General features: G+C 42.4%; 1 protein-coding gene across 6 annotated transcripts in view; it reads right to left on the reverse strand.

Moving 5' to 3' along the window:
- The window catches only part of CIT (citron rho-interacting serine/threonine kinase), a 257,696-nt gene that overhangs the window by 113,951 nt on the left and 120,722 nt on the right, over nt 1-23,023 (reverse strand). For all 6 annotated transcript variants that reach the window (XM_077461438.1, XM_077461435.1, XM_077461436.1 and 3 more), the window contains 5 exons: nt 17,326-17,451; nt 10,414-10,509; nt 10,178-10,294; nt 9,911-10,020; nt 679-853 (listed from right to left, as the gene is read on the reverse strand). In XM_077461438.1, coding sequence (XP_077317564.1) covers nt 679-853; nt 9,911-10,020; nt 10,178-10,294; nt 10,414-10,509; nt 17,326-17,451 — 624 coding nt within the window. The remainder of the gene's footprint in view (nt 1-678; nt 854-9,910; nt 10,021-10,177; nt 10,295-10,413; nt 10,510-17,325; nt 17,452-23,023) is intronic.

Here is a 23,023-nt window from a genome sequence, read left to right on the forward strand (position 1 = left end):
GAGCACCTTGAGAATTGCTATTACATCCATCAGACCAGATATCGAGGAGTTTGTTTATCAAAAAAATCTCATTCGTTTTATGTTGCCCTCTTTTATTTTTAGAATAAAATATTTTACAAAAATTGAATTTTATTACTCAGATGGGTACATTATCTATATGAGTGGTTGTTAAATTGTGATCTGCCCGACCTTTTATGCTCATCAGCTATTCTTGTCGTTAGTGTATTTTATGTGTGTTGCAAGACCAGTCCTCTTCTTCCAATGTGACCATGGAAAGTCAAAAGGTTGGACACCCCTGGTCTAGTAAATGTGGCTGGCAAAAAAAAAGCATTTAGAAATCCCCACCACATCAATATATTGAAAACTAAAAACACCACATTTCAAAATGGTTTATCAGTTGTGCATAAAAATAAAAAAAGCTGTAGTACAAACTAAAACAAAAATAACATTTGTCAATGTAATATTTGATTGGTTCTATGTTTAGATTTATGGATAACACAGACTGTTGCACAGAATAGAGGAACAAACTATATTTCAGAAGTCATCCAATTTTTGTCTGCATATACCCTTTCTTGTAGTGGCATGAAAATGTAGAGGGGCCCTGAATCAATGATTCTCTAATTGTCACCCATTCTAAAATAAAAAACTGTGAACTTCATTGTGAGAGCAAAAAATTACCTCACGAAGCCTTGTCTCAAGCTCTAGAAGTCGTGTCTTGTCAGAATGTTCCTGGTTGTTAATCTTCTCTAGCTGTTCTTCCAGTTTTTGATTTTGAGCCTCAATTTTCCCAGCTTGGGTCTCCAAATAGAATTTTTGTTGTCTAAGTTCGGAAATCATCTCCTCCTGCGCTTTCCTAAAATCACAACATTAACACAGATGTCTATAAAATTGATCTTAGGGCTTGCATTCTTTCCTGTTCTGTAAAAAAAAAATGCTAAATCAAAACAACCACATTGATAGAAGAGAAATTGAAATCAAATCAATATATGGTGTGACCACCTTTTGCCTTCAATACAGCATCAATTCTTCTAGGTACACTTGCAAACAGGTTTTGGAGGGATATCGGCAGTTAGGTTGTTCCAAAATCTTGGAAAACGAACCACAGATCTTGCGTGGAAGTAGGCTGCTCACATCCTTCTGTCTCTTCATGTAATCCCAGAAAGACTCAATGATATTGAGATCAGGACTCTGTAGGAGCCAAACCATCATGTTTAGGACTCATTGTTCTTTACGTTCAAGGTAGTTCTTAAAGGATAAGCTCACTTTAAAAAAAAAAAAAAAGGGTAGAAAAAAAAATAGGATTTTTGTACTCACCGTAAAATCCTTTTCTCTGAAGTTCATTGACAGACACAGCATCTTCATCTGGACCTTAGGGCTATATCCCCCCTTTAGGTGAGGACTAGGCAGAAAGTGTTAAAAACAGAAACACTTGCACAGTAAACTACTGGCTATAACCCCTCACACTGCATCCAGCAGCCCAGTTTGTCAAAAGCAGTACAAAACATAAATAGGAGGGGTGGGTGCTGTGTCTGTCAATGAACTTCAGAGAAAAGGATTTTACGGTGAGTACAAAAATCCTATTTTCTTTTTCATTCACTGATGGACACAGCAACTTCATCTTGACCTTAGGGATGTCCCCAAGCAGTGTCAAAGAAACAAGGGGTGGGAACAGAAAGAAAATAACTTCAGCCATAACAACCAAAGCTCCTCAACTGAGGAATTGCAACCTTAAACAGCCGCCTGCAAAACCTTGCGGCAGAAGCAAGCATCTGAAGATGCGCTCACATCAACCTTGTAAAGTTTTGTGAAAGTGTGGATGGACGAGCAGATCACCACCTTACACACCAGGGAAACGGACTCTTGATGTCGGAAAGCCCAAGAGGCACCAATTGCCGTAGTAGAATGTGGCGTGACAGGAAAGAGGGGTGCCCGCCCCCTTATGGCATAAGCCTGAACCACAATCTGTCTGAACCACCGAGAAACGGTGGCAGATGAGACTGCCAGTCCCTTCTTCAGACCAGCCACCGATACAAACAGTGAGTCCGGCCTCCGAAAAGGAGCCGTAGCAGGCAGATAAACCCGCAGAGCCCGGACCTCATCCAAGGAATGCAAAGCCACCTCTTTTGGGTGTGACGGCCAAGGACACAAAGACGGAAAACAATGTCCACATTTAGATGAAAGGCCGAAAAAACCTTTGGCAGAAACGAAGGCTGTGGACGCAGCATGCTTTGTGGAGGAACAAGTAGGGAGATTTGCAAGACAAGGCCACCAACTCAGAAACCCTCCGGGAAGATGTAATAGCCACTAGAAAGACTACTTTCTGAGAGAATGTCAACAAGGGACTCTCCCTAATATTTTCAAACGGCGGTTTCTGAAACACCAAGAGTACCAGATTCAAATCCCACGGAGGTAGCGGTGGTTGCACCAGGGGGATCACATGTCGAACCCCCTGAACAAACATATTAACCAATGAATGAGTCACCAAGGGTCACTGAAAAAAGACAGCCAAAGCTGATATCTGCCCCTTGATGGTGCTTAAGGCAAGTTTCTGATCCACTCCTTGCTGCAAAAACAGCAGGATCCTGGAGATCGAGTATGTGCCCAGACGCCACCCCATCTCCTCACACATGGAGATGCAGGCCTTCCACGTACGATGATAAATCTTCTGAGAAGATGACTTCTGTACCCTCAGCATAGTGGATATTCCCGAATCCGACAGACCTCGCTCCCTTAGCACCTGGCTTTCAACAGCCATGCTGTTAAAGCCAGTGACGGTAAAGCAGGATGAAGTATTGGACATTGTGACAGATGGTACCCTCTCGCATCGGCAGTCGCCAGGGAACATCCGCCACCATTCATACTATGTCGGCGTACCATGGAACGCCAAGGTCAGTCTGGGGCAATTAGAATTACTGGAATCCCCTTGGCCTCCGCTCTGCGAAGCAGACGTGGGGGAAAAGCATAAATCAGCCGATAATGCCCCCATGGAGCCACCAACGTGTCTGCCGCGTCTGTGACCTGGCCACAAACCTCTGTACCTTCAGTCGAGAAGCCAGGAGAACCACATCTGGCGTGCCCCACCTTAGGCAAAGGAACCAAAATACATCCAGATGTAGCGACCATTCCCCTTGGTCCAGCATCTGACTCAGGTAGTCCGCTTGCCAGTTTTCTACGCCCAGAATGTACATGGCCGGCAGAGCCGGCACGCGCCGCCCTGCCCACCGTAGGATGTGAGCGCCCTCCAATGCTGCAGCTGCGCTCCTTGTTCCTCCTTGATGGTTGATATACGCCACCGCCATGGTGTTGTCCAACTGGATCCTGACTGGACACCCCTGCAGCCTCTGTGACCATGTGGAGAGGCACCGCCTGATTGCCCGAAGTTCCAGCACGTTGATCGGCAGGGGGGATACTTCCTGGGTCCAGCGACCCTGGGTTGACTGTAGGCCCCAAACTCCACCTCAACCGGCCAGGCTGGCGTCCATTGTGATCACCGTCCAATGAAGAGGAAGGAACAACTTCCCAGACCGAAGGGCCGTCGACCTCTGCCACCAGAGCAGGGAATCCCTGACTATCTGGCTCACCCGAATTTGACAATCCAGGGACAACTGAGTTTTGTCCCTTTTTGACAGGATCTTCTTTTGCAAGACTTGAGTGTGCAATTGAGCATATGATACCGCCTCAAAAGTGGCTACCTTGAGACCCAGGACTCGCATGCAAAAACTCAGCGACGACCACCTGCGAAACACCAACAACTTCACTGCAGCTTGAAGAGTCTGCAGCTTGTTCGAAGGGAGAAAGATTCTCGCCTCTGAGGAGTCCAGAAACAGGCCCAGGTACTCCAGGCGTTGAGTCGGCAACAACACCAACTTCTGTAGGTTCAGTACCCAACCAACCGAGCTGTTTGCATAGTGATTGCCTCATCATCCCTCAATTCTGAGGCAGAAGCTGTAGGTCGTCCAGGTAACCCATGATTGCAATCCCTCGGTGCCTAGCACCTTGGTGAAGACCCTCGGTGCTGACGCCAGGCCAAAAGGGAGAGCTACAAATTGGTAGTGCTGGCCCCCGGCCGCAAATCGCAGAACCCTCTGATGCTTGATGGATATGGGGACATGCGAGTCCTTGATGTCCAGGGATGCCAAAAAAATTCCCTGATGGAGTGCAGCGACCACTGAGTGAACTGATTCCATCCTGAACCTTTGTACCTTCACAAAGCTGTTGAGGGCCTTGAGGTCCAAGACCTGACAGACCCCTTTCTTCTCCAAACAGATTGGAGTAGAATCCCTGAAACCTTTCTGGCATCGGTACAGGTGCTACCACCCCATGCAGCAGCAGGTCCTGTACTGCTCCCAAACAGGGCCTCCTGACGAGCCGGGAGAATATGAAGGTTGGAGGGGAAAAAAAAGGTTTGCTGGACAAGAAAGAAACACTATCTTGTATCCTGATGAAACCAGTTCGCAGACCCACTGGTTGGAAAGTAGGGAGGTTCACCAGCTGCAAACTTCCGAAGGCGACCCCCCTACCCGCGAGATGGACGGGGGCAAACATTCATGCGGTAACAGATTTGCTCACAGGCTTGTTTGGCTTATGAAACCAGGGGCACTTTTGTCCCTCAGCAGGCATCTTGTCGGACTGGAAGCACTTACCTGCCGACCAGGACGGACAAAAAATCTGCTTCTGAGTGGAAAAAGAGGGCCCTTGCCTACGGCGTTGCTCTTTCCCTTTTCTGGACTGTGGGAGCAATGTACTCTTAACCCCAATAACATTCTTAATAATGTCATTCAGCAGGGCACCAAATAGCCTCTCTCCCTGGAACGGCAAGTCCGCCAGTGCTTTCTTAGATGCCTGGTCCACAGACCAGCATTTTAGCCAAATCAGGCAACGTAGCACTACTGCTGATACAGAGGCTCTAGAGAGCAAGGGGGCCACATCAACAATTTTGCCCATTCAGTAAGCGTCTGTGACACCAGGGCTGTGGCTAATACTGGCCGCAATGCTGACCCCACCACCGTAAACATGGACCGGGCAACCGCCTCGGCCCTTCTGTCGGCAGGGTCCTTGAAAGCAGGAGTCCCTTCCACTGGAATCGTGGTTACCTTATTTAACCTGGATACCAGGGGGTCAACAATCAGAGCTGTCCATTTCTTCAGGAAACTCTCCTCAAAGGGATAACGCACCGGTACGCGTTTCAGGACCGAAAAGGCCCGCTGCGGTTTTCCCCACTGCTTTTAAATAAACGTATCAAAAATAAGTTGGGTAAGGAAACACCTTAGCCGTGTGGGCTGGCTTGTGGGATCCAAAAGGGACAGACACCTCTGTAGATGCTCCCACCGTATCCTCCATTTTTAGGGTATCCCGCACCGCTGTAATAAGTGCTTCTACAAGCACCTTTTCCTGCGCTGACACGGAGTCATCCGCACTGTCCGATTGGTCCTGGTCCGCATCCTCTGATACACAGAACAGGGGCAGTTCTGCGTATCAGAGGATGCGGACCAGGACTAGAAAAAACCTGAGCTGCTGGATGCAGTGTAAGGGTTTCTAGCCAGTAGGACCGCCCCCTGGGCGGTACTGTGCAAGTGTTGCTGTTTTTAACACTTTCTGCCTAGTCCTCTCCTAAAGGGGCGATATAACCCTAAGGTGAAGATGAAGATGCTGTGTCCGTTAATGAACGAAAGAGAAATGTGCATTTATTATTATTTTTACTTGAAGCCTGTTAAGTATTGCACCTGCGATCACAAGATCATGAGTGCCATGCAGGTCTGTGTACTTGTCTGTTCGTACCTCATATGGGCAGGCAGATACACACTGACAGTAAGAGAAAATGAACTACCAAAGTGCTCAACAGCTCCATGGTAGTTCACTGAAACTACAAGTCGACAGCTGCAAAGGTTGCCGGTACTTGTAGTTTCCCATTGACAGAGCACTGCAAATGAATGACGTGGCCAGCAGATGGAACCCCGCACAGCCACGTTATTTTCAATGAGTGACAGTGGGCCAAAGGCGTTGCCTGCTCGCTGTCACGGGGGGGGGGGGGGGGGGGGGATTGGATGGCTGCCGCTGCTGATGTTACATGCTCCACCCTAAATACGTATGGAACATGTAGCATGTTAAAAAAGATTAACTTATCCTTTAATGACATTGGCTGTATGTTTGGGGTTGTTGTCCTGCTGCAGAATACATTTGGAACCAATAACACACCTCCCTGGTGGTATGGCATAATGAATAATTATCTGTCTATATTTCTCAGTATTGAGGACATCACTGATCCTGCACCCCCAAACTTGCAAGGAATCTTCACTGTTGACTTGCAGACACTCACTGTACCACTCTTCAGCCCTTCGATGAACAAACTGCCTCCTGCTACAGCCAAATATTTAAAATTTTTAGTCATTAGTCCAGAGCACCTGCTGCCATTTTTCTGCACCCAAGCTCCTATGTTTTCCTGCATAGTCGAGTTACTTAGCCTTGTTTCCACATCAGAGGTATTACTTTTTGGCCACAATTCTTCTATGAAAACCCCTTCTTGTCAGGACTTCTCCAGACAGTGGATGGATTTGCCTGGGTCCCACTGGTTTCTGCCAGTTATGTACTGATGGCACTACTGGAAATCTTCTAATGTCAAAGGGAAGTAACCATGAGGTGTCTTTCATCTGCTGTATTAAGTTTCCTTGGCAGACCACAGTGTCCCGTGACCTTGTCCGTTTCTTTGTGCTTCTTCAAAAGAGATTGAACAGTACATCTTGAAACCCCAGTCTGCTTTGAAATCTTTGCCTGGGGGAGACCTTGCTGATGCAGTACAATACCTTGTGTCTTGTAGTTGGGCTTAGTCTTGCAATATTATATGACCTGAGACATGAAACGGTCTTCTATAATGTCACCTTAGTAGCAGAGTTTGGCTGTTCCTCAACCAATTGTTCAACCTACATATTTGATGAAAACGATGACCATTAGCACCGGCTTGGTATAATTGGTTAATCATACACCTGGCTCAACCTACAAAATCCCTGATATTGTGCAAGTGTAAAAATTGATGCCGATTGAAGCCAAAATGGTAGTCACAGCAAATAATGATTTTATTAAAAATTTTCTTCTGTTCGCTCACTTTGCATTTTGTAAATTGATAAAAATAAACAAATGAAATCTATATTTTTTAAAGCTTTCTTACTTTACAGCATTTCTTCACACATAGACAAAAAAAAAAAAACAGGTGCTAGCCTTTTAGTGCATAGTAATAAGCAATCTCCGATATTATAAAATGTAATAAGTGAAGTCATGAAAAGAAGAAAATCCCCAATCACCGTGATAATATACCAAATGTGAAAATTATTATTTCTTAATTAAAATAGTGCTTCTCCAAATGAAATGTGTCTTTTCATCAATTGTTAAATTTGACAATTACCGAGACTGTTTATTACTTTGCACTAAAAGGCTAGTGCATGTCTTTCTAATTGTTTGGCAAGTTGGAAGTGTTTTACACTTAAAGGGGCAGCCGAGTTAAAAATGTTCACAGTTTACTCAAGTGTACCCATTCGTTTATGTAACTATATTTTAATGACAGCGCCTTCATATTGTTTTTTTTATATTTCTTCACACCTGCCTAAAACGTTTGCACAGTATTATACATACATATACAAGGAATCACGTACGTACACACATACATACATTTATAAGACCTGCTAGTTCATGAAGCATTCAGAAAATGCTGCGACTGTGTATGGGGTATGTGATGTAAACAGAGAAGGAATTGTCACAAGTCAGCCTGACAATAGGGATAGATAGTGCTTGAATCAATACCTGAATCTGTTGTACTCTTACACATCTTGCCTAATGGCTATAAATAGGGCTCACACAACGCTCAACCGTGTACGTATTGGGATCCTCTTAACTTTTTTAACCACTTCAGGACCGCCGTATTGCCATTGTACGTCAGCACAATGGCACAGGCAGGCAGAATCACGTACATCTACGTGATTGCCTTCCAGCGGGTGGGGGGTCCCATCGGACCCCCTCCCGCTGGATACGGCGGTCCGATTCGGTCCAGGAGCGCTCCGTGAAGAGGGGATGGCCGTTCGTTTTCGGCCACCCCCTCTGGATCGCTCCTGGCCAATGAGAAGCTTCCTCCCCTGTGTATTGTTTACACAGGAAGGAGGAAGTGATGTCATTCTCCTCGGGGCGGTCTTTTTGACCGGACTACGAGGAGAAGAGTAAAAGTAAGTCTGCACGAACACTACACTGACATGTAGGTACACACAGGCACACAAACCCCCCCCGATTTTATAGCGCTAGGTACCCCGATATACTACCCAATAATGGTTTTAACCCCCTGATTTCCGCTAGTTAACCCTTTCACCCCCTTTTGCCAGTGTCACTAAGCGATAATTTTTCTGAACGCTGCATCAGTGTCGCTAGTGTCGCTAGGTAGCTAGTTAACTAGGCTCCCAAAAAGTCCCCCACATGTGGTATCCCCGTACTCGGGAGAAGCAGCAGAATTTATTTTGGGGTGTAATTTGACTTCTGCCCATAGCATGTGTGAACAATATATCATTTAGTGACAACTTTGTGCAAAAAAAAAAAAAGTTTGTAATATTCCCGCAACTTTTGGCAAAATATAAAATATTCCATGGACTCAACATGCCTCTCAGTAAATAGCTTGGGGTGTCTACTTTCCAAAATGGGGTCATTTTGGGGGGTTTTGTGCTATTTTGGCATTTTATGGCCTTCGAAACTGTGATAGGTAGTGAGGAGTTAAATCAAAAATTTGCACCCTTAGAAATCCTGAAGGCGGTGATTGGTTTTCGGGGTGCCGTGTGCGACTAGACTCCCAAAAAGTCCCACACATGTGGTATCCCCGTACTCGGGAGAAGTAGCGGAATATATTTTGGGGTGTCATTTCACATATAACCATGGCATGTGTGAGCAATATATCATTTAGTGACAACTTTTTGTAAAAAAAATTTTTTTTTTTTTTTTTTGTCATTATTCAATCCCTTAGGACAAAAAAAATAAATATTCAATGGGCTCAACATACCCATCAGCAATTTCCTTGGGGTGTCTACTTTCCAAAATGGGGTCATTTGGGGGGGATTTGTACTGCCCTGCCATTTTAGCACCTCAAGAAATGAGATCGGCAGTCATAAATTAAAAGCTGTGTAAATTCCAGAAAATGTACTCTAGTTTGTAGACGCTATAACTTTTGCGCAAACCAAAAAATATACGCTTATTGACATTTTTTTTACTAAAGACATGTGGCTGAATAAATTTTGCCCTCAATGTATGACTAAAATTTAGTTTATTCGATTTTTCTTATAACAAAAAGAAGAAAATATCTTTTTTTTTCAAAATGTTCGCTCTTTTTTCATTTATATCGCAAAAAAAAAAAATCGCAGAGGCAATCAAATACCATCAAAAGAAAGCTCTATTTGTGGGAAGAAAAGGACGCAAATTTCGTTTGGGTGCAATATTGCATGACCGCGCAATTACCAGTTAAAGCAGCGCAGTGCGAAATTGCAAAAAGACCTCTGGTCCTTAAGGTGTTTATTGGTCCGGAACTGAAGTGGTTAACCTGTGATCAATAATGAGGAAAAGCAACCTTTATACCAGTGCTTCTTTATGCTTTAATATTGGATGGATGGCTGACAGGAAACGGCAGTGTGCCCACTAACCTGTACTGAAGTTACAGGATACCCTGGGGTACGACAGTGGCAAGTCCATTTTCCTAACATTTTGTCTATTACATGGAAACCCTGAATTTAACAGTGCTACGGTGCCGTCGCTGTGTTAATACAAATCTTTCTGTGGGCATCTATATCTGCTCCTGTCATCAAGAGATTATAGCTGGCATGGAGAGATAGATTGATATGCACATACAATTGTTTTTTCTTTAGATCAATTTCCAGTCATGTCTGATACTCACATGTTCCTTTGGGTAAAAAGACTGCTATTTGCTGCCAACTTGTTGGCTTCTGATAGTTCTGCTAATCTTTGTTCCAATGACTGGATCTTTGACTCCAATGCATTGATCATCTGCAAGATTTAAATGATCTTAAATTATTTTTTGGGGAATTTCGCCGAATGGTTTCTTTGAAACCTGTTATTCCAAAGAGGTCAATAAAATTTCTAAGGTGGTATTTGCATCAATCTCAAATCAATAGCCACACAACATTTTTCCAGCATTACTTACTGCCTTCTGTTCACTAAGTAATCTATTCTTTTCGCAAACTTCCTCTTCATTTTTTATTCGACGTTGATCAAGAGACTCATTCTCTGCAATGTCTTTCTTAATTTGTGCTTCGAGATTCTGTTGGGGAAATACCATGTTGTGTTTTATAGTTGTTCGACTTCAAAAAGCCACCACAGATAATCAACTATACAATAGGAAACTTTCCACAATGTTGAAAAAACACGGAATATATTTACTCTGACTTTCTCTTCATAGACTTGTTCACTTTGCTTCATTTGTATATCCAAATGCTGGGTTCCCATTTGAGCTTCTCTGTACTTCTCTTCCAGTTCCTAAATATAAACATAAATACAGTAACTATGAAAAATGTATGGTTACAGTTTACCCACCAAAAAAAAAAAAAAAGCTACATCTTGTGTCTAATAATGAATAATATCAATTTGAAGGACATGAATAATGTATGGTTACCATTTGTCCCCAGGGATATCAATGGCCACCAGCATCTCTTGTGGGCTTCCCTGGGTCCTGACACTATGTTAGAATTCAGTGCTGCAGTTACACCTGCACTGCAGCTGCCAGCTTCTTCAGACCTCTGGCTCCTCTGAGGTCTGATGTGTGGACTATACTAGGGAAAAAAGTTTTGTACTGGAGGATTTAGGTTGAGAAAGAGCTCTGTACTGCACTCTATATTTTACGCACTCTTGACCCCTGCACTCCCTGGGTTATGCATTCCTGACCCCTTGTGCTCCCTGCGTCACACACTCCTAATCATAAATGCTCTGTGCTTTATGCACTCCTGACCCCTGCACAATTCATACTCCTGATCCCTGTACCAAGCACTAGAAAGTTCTGACCTTTTTTTGCATTACACTCCTGACACCTCGAGTCGGTGCATTATGCACTTTTGACCAATAGCAGTAGTAGGCTTAGAATTTATTTACTCATACTCCTTTAAGGCCCTCCTGCTGTTACCACAATTTGGCCACATCCACAATTTGTTGTGTTGTGCTATGTGTGCCACGTCTTTTTTTCTGCTCATATTGCCCAAAGCATTATATATCTGTATACCTTCAATGCCTGCCTCTTATTCCAAAAGTCTGCCACCAATGCTTTAAGTACTTAAAAAAAATTTGGAGTGTAATTTTGTGGGTCTGGCTACAAATGAAGTGTGGTTAAAGTGGAAGTGGCCAGTAAGGTGTACCTGTATTTCATTTTGGAAATGTGGTAACCTTATACTAAGGGACAAATACAAACTAGACATATTTGTCTACAGTAGTTTATGTTTAGTGTTCCAGTGGTGGCAATCATTTTCACTCTAGCTTGTGTACAGCAGGGCTTAGAATAAAGTACTGAAAATATGCTCACTCTAGATTCAGCTACAAGCAACCAGAAATATAGATAGAATATATATTTAGCAAACTAGTTATATCTGCTTCTAGGGATCCAGGATCATTCTGGAGACAGCGACGTACGTAGTGAACTCGAACCCGCTATAGCTGGCCATACATGGACACGAAAAGTGGCTGGTGCAGCAGGGATCAGCCAAATTTCAATCCATGTATGGGCGGCTGGTTGTACACAAGTCAATTTATCAATCGACTTGTGTACAACCAGCCTGCTGAAAAATTTTCTCTAAATTAGCGCTGCTGGCTATAGCCAGTGGTGTTGATCAGTATATTCTGATAGTGGGGAAGTTATCTCTCTGTCAGAATACAAATATGCAGCAGGAGGGATTTCCCCAATCCACATATAAAAATTTATAAAATGGGGGAATCTAGTCATTTTCTTTTGTTCAATCCGCTGGTTGAACGAAAAAAAAAAAAAAAAAAAAATGACTTATGTATGGCCAGCTTAAGAGGACAATTGGTTGGGATGCAAATGAAGAGAATGTATGCAAGGAACCTGCAGGAAGGCATGATTTGTTTTTTGTGAGTTCCTTGATCAAAACTGTGTATTGATATCCAGTCCAGCAAAAGCAATGTAGATGGGTGGACACAAACTAAGATTTCAAAGAAAAATGCAGTACTCAGACAGTGTCAGACATGACACTGTGATATTGCTCTATGGTAAATGTCTGGTCTGTTTTTTTGACAATTTGCCCTTCCATTCAAGATTCTCTTGTCAATTCCTAATTGATTAATTAAATGTTTCCCTGCCCCATCTCATCTCCCTATAAATTTAGATCAGCTTATGAGGAAAGATGTAGACAGGTGTCAAAGTCACAGATAAAGAGTTTTTTGAATAAGCGTTAATGCAGTTCAAACACAGCAGTATTACTAAAGCAGTAATCAAGATACAATAAGAACTATGCGTCACCCCAGAAACACTGCAAGCAAACCAACATTTTGTGAATCATTTCTTATGAATTCTGATTTCCACTCTCTATTCCCTGTAATATGCTCCCTTCTACCCTTCTTTCTCACATTGGCATCCTCTGTTGTCAAATTCTCCTTACTTTACCCCACTCAGCTTTTAGAGATATTATATATCTATAATCACCCTCACTCCTACCCTCTCCCTATTACTGCACTCATCACTTCCTGCAAATACAGACCCTACATGCTGGCCTAAACATCACGACAATGACATGTGCGCTCAAACACATCCAGCTCCCCTCTTACTTTCCTCACATTCCTAATCTCTGGAGACATTTTCCCTAATCCTGGCCCTCCATTCTCTAACTGCAACCCCCACATCCGGTACCCTTCTTCCTCTGGCAACAGCCACAATTCCCTCAGTTAATTTTTTTACTTCTGCTTGCAAAAACCAGCCCCCACTCCACATCGTATGTGCCCTCTGGAATGCCTGCTCTGTATGCAACAAGCTCACATCTGTGCATGACCTTTTTATCTCCCATTCCTTTAACACACTTGTCATTACTGAAACCTGGCTTCAAGAATCTGACTCTGCTTGTCTTGCAGCCCTGTGCCACAATGGCCTCCACTGGATTCATTCACCCAGACCCAGTGGATGGAAAGGAGGTGGAGTTGGATTTCTTCTATCCCCACTGAGCACCTTTCAAGTCCTTTTTCACACTCCCCACTTTTTGAGACTGACTGTATATGTCCGTTTTCTCCAGACAACATTGATTTAAACGCTTTCTCGATTACTTCTTTGCCTGGTTACCCTACTTTCTCTCCTCGGAAATACCCACCATCATTCTTGGTGACCAACATCCTTGTTAATGTGAACAGCCCAGCTACAGCTCAAATTCTCAATCTAACCTCATCTTTTGACCTAACACAATGGACTCACACTTGTCGATGGTACCAACCTTGACCTTGTATTCTCCCATCTCTGCACTCCTGGCAACCACACCAATGCCCTTTTTCCCATCTCTGATCACAACCTCATCAGTTGTCCTTGTCTTCAATCACCTGTCCTAAATATCAAATGATTACTTATAGGAATTGTCACCACTTTAACCCTTCACTTCTCTGTTCTGCTACTGAGCACCTCTATGATAAAATCTCAACCCCTGTCCTGCCCTAACCTGGCCACCTCGGTCTACAATAGTTCACTCCCATCCTCACAGGATGTATTGCTACTCTAACTACATACAGAATCAGGCCTTGACCATTACAACCATGGCAAATTGATGAAACCAGAAATCTCAAGCAACATAGCTTTACTACTTGAGCTACTGTGGCGTAAAACCAAATCCCTGCAAGACACTGCCCTATACAAATCTGTCCTCCTAAAATACAATTCCTGCCTACATGCTGCCAAACAAACCTACTCTGTCACTCTTAATACCTTGTCATCCAGTCCACCATCTCCACCCACTAACTCACTCACTCACTGGCCAAGAGATGCAAGTTGCGAGGATATCTCCACTGTACAGATATGTTCTCCACTTAACATACCCATACTACTGAATAGGTTACCAAACTTTTCTCAGATGCCCACCTAACCAATTGTCCCCTGGATCCTGTTCCCTTTCAACTACTATGTTCACCCTCTCATTCTATCCTATGCTCGCTCACATCTTCAAGCTCTCCCTCTATACTGGCACCTTCTTCTCACCTCTAAAGCATGCACAGATTATCCCCATACTTAACCAATTAACAATTGCGTCATACCCGAATGATGGCTACAGAGCGGCACAATAACTCTGGGAGGGTGTACTATGATGTCCTCCCAGAAGGACGTGCACCTGGGAGTATTCGTGACCTCACAGATTGCAGCAATGGCCGATGACAGCGGGCATTTACCATGTGATCACTCCGTCAAATGAAGAAGCGATCAGTTGTAAACAAGCCGGCGCATACCCAGCTTAGCTCTCCCCTCTCCATACTGATTAGTACAGTGTGAGAGGAGAGGGGGAGAGATTGGGTGCAGCAGTGCTGTGGACTGGATCTGTAGTGCCCACAGTGCTGATCTCTGCCTATTCCTGCCTCAGCCATCCACATCCATGCTCTGCCATCCCCATCCATGGCTCATTTATGCCTCATTCATGCTCATCCATGCCACATCAATGCCCTGACGGTGCTCCCTGCATGTTGGGCCTCTGTATGTGGCCAGGCTGGGTAAAAGCCTCACACATGTGGTACCACCATACTCAAGAGGAGTAGCAGAATATATTTTGGGGTGTAATTTTTGCTATGTACATGCTATGTGTTAGAAATATTGTATAAATGCGCAACTTTCTGTAAAAAAAAAAAAAAAAAAAAAATGCATTTTCATTTTCTTTCGACATTTTCCAAAAACTTGTAGAAAAAAATGACATGTTCAAAAGACTTATTGTGCCTCATAGAATTTATGTTGGGGTGTTTGCTTTCCAAAATTGGGTAATTTATTGGGCGTTTTCATTGTGTTGATGCTCCAGGGCCTTGAAAACTGTAAGAGGTAGTCAAAAAATTATGTGTGTAATTTATGCTCCTAGAACGCCTGATGGTGCTCCCTGCAATGTTGGGCCTCTGTATGTGGCCATGCTGTGTAGAAGTCTCACACATGTGGTGTCACCATACTCGGGAGGAGTAGAAGAATATATTTGGGGTGCCATTTGTGGTATGCATATGATGTGTTTGGGAAAATTTAGAATCACGCTACCCACATAGTCCTAAAACTATGAGATCAAAGGTGACATGTATGAACCATCTATCGTTCAAATCACGTGGTAGAATCCTGTGCATATCATAGCAGCAGCCAATTAAAATTTATAATGAGGATCAAAAAATTTATCAAAATCCACTATTAAATTAATACATTCTAAAACATAGTGTCCATATATTGTGAAAATGAACATAAATAAACGAAGATGAAAAATATATATATATATACTCAGTCCATAAAGTGCACAAAATGAATTAATAATCAAAAGAATTGTGAATAAACCAATAAACACCAGTGCACTGTGAAGAAAAACGTCCGTGCTCATGTGAATTTTTTTTAATTAATTCTTCTTCAAAATTTATGAGCAGGAAACGTAATTGTATATCCATGTGATGGTCTGACTGGATGGGAGGTGGTTGCCAAGCATCGTTATATGTGTCCGCTGTCCTTTGGAGCCAAGCTGTGATCCATTTCATGCACTCATTGATCCTCTGTTATGGGGGATCATGGTGATTTGGTAAGAGTCCATTTCTGCTGGTTTTGTGGTGGATTCTACACAGTTTCCTGCTCATAAATTTTGAAGAATTCATTTTTTTTTCACATGAACACGGACGTTTTTCTTCACAGTGCACTGGTGTTTATTCACAATTCTTTTGATTATTAATTAGTTTATTTTGTGCACTTTATGGACTGAATATAGATATTTTTCATCTTGGTTTATTAATTTATTTTAATTTTCACAATATATGGACACTATGGAGCTGATTTACAAAGGGTTTGCACCATGAGTTGCGACGCACGCCAACGGGCAACGTCTGTTTTCATATTCACAAAGCATTTGCGCCTGTAACATAGCGCAATCTCCCATTTACTACTAGCATGCCGGCGCACGGGCGGCCGCGATCTGTGCGCCGCTATAGACCTGGCGCACGGCATCTTCAACTCAGAATTAAAAGAAGCTGGAAGTGCCAATATTATGGGGGTGATGTGGGGAAGTATAGATATAAAACTGTCCAAGTAACAAATATGCCCAGAATAGAACAGAAAAGTAACTTTCTCTGAGCAAGCTTGCTGCTCCTGTAAATACACTTGGAACTGCGCTAGGTCAATTTATGCACTGTGTAAGCGGCATTTGCGCCCATTCAAGTGCTCTGGTTCACTGCACCGGCAAAATCTTAGTAAATGTCGAGCCACGTAGATTCAAATATAGTAACCAACACTACAGCATTGCAGATACATAACACTTTTACTTAAGGGAGATAATTTTTCCTGTACCGATATACTTCCGACTAAGTGGATGTAAACCTGATTAATGAAATTTGACCTGGACACATCTATAGTGTTTACTTATCTCTCTCCAAAGCCCTAAGTCCTGTGTCTTTCTGCTGCTTCAATCCTGTTATCCGCATAACTTCTGACAAACTCTCTGACACAGGAGATAAAAGCACCTGAATTTTTTTTATTGCAGATGCTATGAATAGATTAGCAGAGAGCTGGTCTATTCACAGCACAGTTTCTTTCCTCCTCTGCCTATGTAGAGAGGCGTGTGTATCTTTTCTTAAATCAACTGTCACAGTGTATGCTCAGATTCCCCTCCCACTGCTGGAAGAAGTAAAAATTCTAACATGATGTTCACATTCTAAAGAAGAGAGAAAGCTGAAAAAAGTGGATATGCATGTAAAACTTATGTAGGGATATTTGTTTCATCTCTGTGTATCATCTGAGGCCGTTCACTTCACTGGGTATAGGAGAGGGTTTGTATCCACTTTAAGCAGTGCTTTATAGAGTGCAAAGAACAGTTCACATCAGTCATCTCACAATCTAAAGTCACTACCACATATACACTAGGGCCAATTTAGGAAGAAGCCAATCAACATACCAGAATGTTTTTGGATTGTGGGAGGAAACCCAGATCATCTGGAAGAAGCCCACGCGAACACGGAGAAGAATATACATGTTACTAACAGCAAATATTTCAAAATTAATACTTAATATGAAACAGATATTCACAAAGACACTTTTGAAAATTGTATAAGAATTAAAAACCGATTTAAAAGATTTAAGTCCCTTTTTTAAAAAGGTAAAAAACTTACCATTATTTTTTCAGCCATTTGCTGGATTTGCTGAGATTTAGTTTGTATGTCTTCCTTCAACTTATTCTCTCTGCGTTCCACATTCTCCAGTCTCCTGACTTGGTTTTCCAAGGAAAGGCGTCTCTCCTACATAAAATAAAACTACCAATTGTTATCCCTCTTTCATGTTAATGGAAAATATAATCCAAGTGGTATGTTTAATCATACAGGAGAACATAGAACACTTGTCAACAAAATATCCTGAACTCTAAATACATACTCACAGACAATATATATGCACTAATCACTACAAAATCATTAAAGGTATAAATAACCTCAGATGACACATATATATAATAAACTGGTGTCATGAAAATGGCTATTACTACTACAGGAAATGAAGAGGTATAAAAATAACCAGCAGCATATGGTGTTAAGCTCATATTTATTTACATGAAAGTCATGTTTGGATTTCTGTGTGGGTTCAGGTCTTCCAGAAGCTGCATCATACAGATACACGTTATCCTTAACTGCAATTGTGTGGGCGGAAAACACTGCAGATACATTATAGACATGATAAACGTCCTATATCCTGGGGACAAGAATATCTCTCAAGTAAGGCAGTGAGAAAGCCACAGAGACAGGTCTATTCCAGCTCATTAACTGCCTTAATTGTGCTAATACAGAATGTATTAGGCTTTGGTACAAGTAGATAGAAATGTGTTAAACAAGGAATGAGTGCCAACAAGAAAGCTGGACAATAAAAAAAGGTTTATCCATACAGTGATACAATAATAAATTTAGCACGACAGTGAAAGTCTATTAAACTAGAAGGCAGAATGGGGGAGGTGTCACCTTTGGCAACCTGTCTGATGCTTTAACTAATTTTATAACTCTCAGAAAAATTGACTTCACCCTAAGAATTATATGCAAAAGGGGGCTCTTTTCTTACAACTCTTACAGCAAAAGCAGTAGGAGCCACATAATCTTTTACAACTGTATCCTGTAGGATACATCTCTACCTAAGCAAAACGTGTAGAAATACTTGGCCTGCTGTGTAGCGTCTACAAGGCAAAACAGGTACATTTTAACAGAGATTAGCAGCTGCATACTGTATACTTGCCTTGTTTTTGCTCCCTCACCGTTTTGTTCAACCACCAAGAGTAAAAGCAAAACTCTGTGTAAGCTACCTGTCACTAGAGTTGTAGCCAACACAGGGCTATGGACCTGTGATGACACTGATTGGCCAATTACTAAAATTTGCTCCAATGTACCTGAAGTACTAAGTATTTTCTAAATCAACTGAATCTAAAAGTAGCATCAGGAAAGCAAAGGAAAGATTAAAGGAATAGATAAAGTTTTATCAGGTGAGAGAGATGGAAGAGATGGTACACATGAGCAATGAAACTAAAGTATCTCACAAAAGTGAATACACCCTTCACATTTTTGTAAATATATTATTCTATATTTTCATGTGACAACACTGAAGAAATGACACTGCTACAATTTAACGTAGTAAGTGTACAGCTGGAATAAAAGTGTAAATCTGCTGTCCTCTCAAAATAACTTAACACACAGTCATTAATGTCTAAACCATCTAAATTGCGCCCAATTAGTCATTTTCCCTGCTCTGTGTCATGTGACTCTCTCATACTGGTTAGTGGAAGTTCAACATGGCACCTCATGGCAAAGAACTCTCTGAGGATCTGAAAAAAAAAGAATTGTTGCTCTACATAAAGATGGCCTAGGCTATAAGAAGATTGCCAAGACCCTGAAACTGAGCTGCAGCATGGTGGCCAAGACCATACAGTGGTTTAACAGGACAGGTTCCACTCAGAACAGGGCTCACCATGGTCGACCAAAGAAGTTGAGTGCACATGCTCACCGTCATATCCAGAAGTGGTCTTTGGGAAATAGACATAAGAGTGGTGCCAGCATTGCTGCAGAGGTTGGAGGGGTGGGGTGGGGGGGTGGGGGGTCAGCCTGTCAGTGCTCAGACCATACACTGCATCAAATTGGTGTGTATGGCTGTCATGCCAGAAGGAGGTCTCTTCTAAAGATGATGCACAAGAAACTTGCTGAAGACAAGCAAACTAAGGACATGGATTTCTCGAACCAAGATAAACTTATTTGGTTCAGAAGGTGTCAAGCGTGTGTGGAGGAAAACAGGTGAAGAGTACAAAGACAAGTGTGTCTTGCCTACAGTCAAGCATGGTAGTGGGAGTGTCATGGTCTGGGGCTGCATGAGTGCTGCCAGCTCTGGGGAGCTACAGTTCATTAAGGGAACCATGAATGCCAACATGTACTGTGACATACTAAAGCAGAGTTTGATCCGCTCCCTTCGGAGACTGGGCCGCAGGGCAGTAAACTAACATGATAATGACCCAAAACACACCTCCAAGTTGACCATTGCCCTGCTAAAGAAGATGAGGGTAAAGGTGATGGACTGACCAAGCATGTCTCCAGACCTAAACCCTATTAAGCATTCTCAAACAGAAGGTGGAGGAGCGCAAGGTCTCCAACATCCACCAGCTCCGTGATGTCGTCATGGAGGAGTGGAAGAAGAATCCAGTGGCAACCTGTGAAGCTCTAGTGAACTTCAGGCTCAAGAAGGTTAAGACAGTGCTGAAAAATAATGATGGCCATACAAAATATTGACACTTTGGGCCCAATCTGGACATTTTCACTTAAAGAGGAAATAAACCCTGATGGGTTTTACTTCCTCTTTATTTCCCTGCAAAGGTAAAGCATAATGGGCTACTATGCATCGCATAGTAGCCCATTATGTGTCACTTACCTGACACCGAAGCCCGCAATGTCTCTGTTGTCCCCATGAGCAGGGAGCGTCCATTTTTGCCCCTCTTCCTTCTGGGGCCGCAAACTCTGGCTCTGTGACTGGCCGGAGCCACGTGACGTCACTCCTGCGCATGTGCGCGGGAGCCGCCAGTCATGGCATGACCCCCTTTAGAAACAGCTCAATGTGCCCTTTAAGCCTTAATATAGCTTTACCTGTAGGTAAAAGTGGTTGTACAGGGTGTACAACCACTTTAAAGGTGTACTCACTTTTGTGGCCAGCAGTTTAGACATTAATGGCTGTGTGATGGGTTATTTTGAGGGGACAGCCAATTTACACCGATAAACAAGCTGTACACTCACTACTTGTATATATTATATTGTAGCAAAGTGTCATTTCTTCAGTGTTGTCACATGAAACTTTATAATAAAATATTTACAAAAATGTAAGGGGGTGTACTCACTTTTGTGAGAAAGGGTAAGTTCTCATATATCTCTACATGGACAAGATGGTTCCTGTTTAAAGACTCCAACCTCTATAAAAAAAATCACCACCTGTTCTGGGCTTCTTCCTCGTTGGTCTTGGAGGTCTTCATCCTGTTCCAAAAAATCCCCTGCAGAGCTGGCCAACATTCCCCCTTCACATTCCTTTCCCCCACCCTCCTTCCTCCCTCCCTTTTTTTTCCTTCTCCCCTAGGACCCTGCTTTGACCATTAGCTATCATTTTCACTGACCTTTATATCTAATCCCATCCCTTCCTCCTACCCGAGTATGATCTTCATCTGGTTTGTCATTCTATTTCTCCACTTACTACCAGATTCGCCTTGGTTTCCTACAGCAGGGCGACAGCCCACCTTAGAAGTTCATTGTTCATTTTTCTTATGTTTACCATAGCCAAAAGGATTATTCTGGCTTATTACTATTGCCTTTCTTATATCGACTTCTCTACAGTGTAATTCAATACTGTTTGTAATTGTCCCTTTCAGATGATTTCTGCATTATTCTTTTGGCTTTACTAAAAAAAAACCTTTATAGAAAAAAGAATAGGTAAACCACATTCTCATGAAATTTGGAATCCTCAGCTTCCCCAGAAGACCATGGAAAGGCTGAGTTCAGTGTCCAGAAACTAGGTAAGCAGGCCAGAATGTGTGGTCTAAAATAAGCAACTCATTTGTTTTAGGATGGGGACTACCATATAGATGTTTTTTTTTTATGTTAAGTTGAATGGTCCACTTTAGTGTGGAAGTTGTTGTGGTTAAAAGGTTTCTTCCATTAATTAAGCACAGTATTACCACTATAAGATATTAAATAGATATATTTATTGATTTCTGAACAGTGGGTTTGGGCTGCGTTTCTGTTCTGCCTTTTTAATAAAGACAAAAAAAGATTCCACAGCATTTTGATATAGGCATTTTTTAAGTCGTTTTGGAATATCTGTGATGTTCTTTTGTATTCACTCGTTTAGGTTGGGTCTTTTTGGTTTCTAAACATGTTCTGAGCTAAATCTCACTTGTTGCCTTAGGATAGTGATAATACAGAAACGTACTCTGCTTCTCTTTACCTGCATGAAAAGGCCAGAATGACAATGCGGATTACAAAACTGTATTTTTATATAGGCGAGTTTTGAGTCGTTTTTGAATATTTTTGGTGTTCTATAGCAGGCATTCATTTAGGTTTAGCTTTTCTTTTTTTTTTTACTAACATATTACCTAATCATTGTTCATATGGCTCAAATGTTGGAGCTGCATCTCATTTGTTTACTTAGGATTATGATAATAAAATAGGATTTCTGACTTACAACGGCAAAAAAAAGTATTTCAACCCCTTGGAAATAGCTATTTTTCTGCAGTAATTTGCCATGAAATGTGATCTGATCCTCAAAGTCACAACAATAGACACACACAATGTGCTTAAACTCATAACACTAACAATTCAAATTTCTCATGTCTTTATTGAGCACACCCATTAACCATTCACAGTGCCAGGGGAAAAAGTAAGGGCCACTTCACACAAGAATGCACTGCGGGAAACCCACGTTTCATGCACATTTCCCTCACCAGGTTCAAAACCCACGGCAGTTGTGCTTTACAGCGGTATCAATATTAAGTTAATGATACCTGCAGGTTGTAAACACAATGCATTTGCCCACACTGGAATGCATGGTATAGAAGTACCATGCAATGTGGTTGCAGCAAGTTTCCAAAAGTAGTGCATGCACTAATTTTGGTAAGATGCAATTTCAGCCCAATGAAATTTAATGGGCTGAAATCGCACCCTGCAGAACTGCATGTGAATCGACTCAAGAATTTAATAGCTGGTCGCACCTCCTTTGGCAGTATTGTCTTCAAACAAGCGCTTCCAGTGGCTCTGGATCAGACCTGCACAACGCTCAGGAGGAATTTTTGAGTCATTCCACAGCATCTCTATGAGGTTAAGGTCTGGGCCACTCCAAAAAGGTGCATTTTCTTTTTCTGAAGCCAGTCTGTGGTGGATTTACTTCAAAGCTTAGCATTGCCCTGCTGCATTACCCAACTTCTAAGAAGCTTCAGCTGGTGGACAGTCACCCTGACCTTATCCCGTAGGAAATTTTGGTAAACTTGGGAATTAATTTTCCCCTCAATAACAAGTGGTCCAGGCCCTGAGGCACCGAAGCAAGCCCAAAACATGATGTTCCCCTTCAAGGAGCATAGCAACAGGCAGAGGACACTCTGGGGGGACCTGCAGTTTGAGATCTCAAAGAGTGCTGAGATCCTATGCAGAAATTCAGACAGGGTGGCCTAAAAATTCCTCTCTAGATAAGAGAGAAAAGAGGGGTGTGTATAAGGGAGCAATGAAGGCCTCAGAGAAAGAAGGTGACCCAGACTGGGAGAGTGATCAGAGTTAGTGCAGTGCCTTGAAAAATTATTCCTACCCCTGGAAATTTCCC

Source organism: Lithobates pipiens, unplaced genomic scaffold (genome assembly GCF_037356315.1).
Source record: "Lithobates pipiens isolate NorthernLeopardFrog02 unplaced genomic scaffold, aLitPip1_a1.2 Scaffold_3, whole genome shotgun sequence".
Lineage (NCBI taxonomy): Eukaryota > Metazoa > Chordata > Amphibia > Anura > Ranidae > Lithobates > Lithobates pipiens.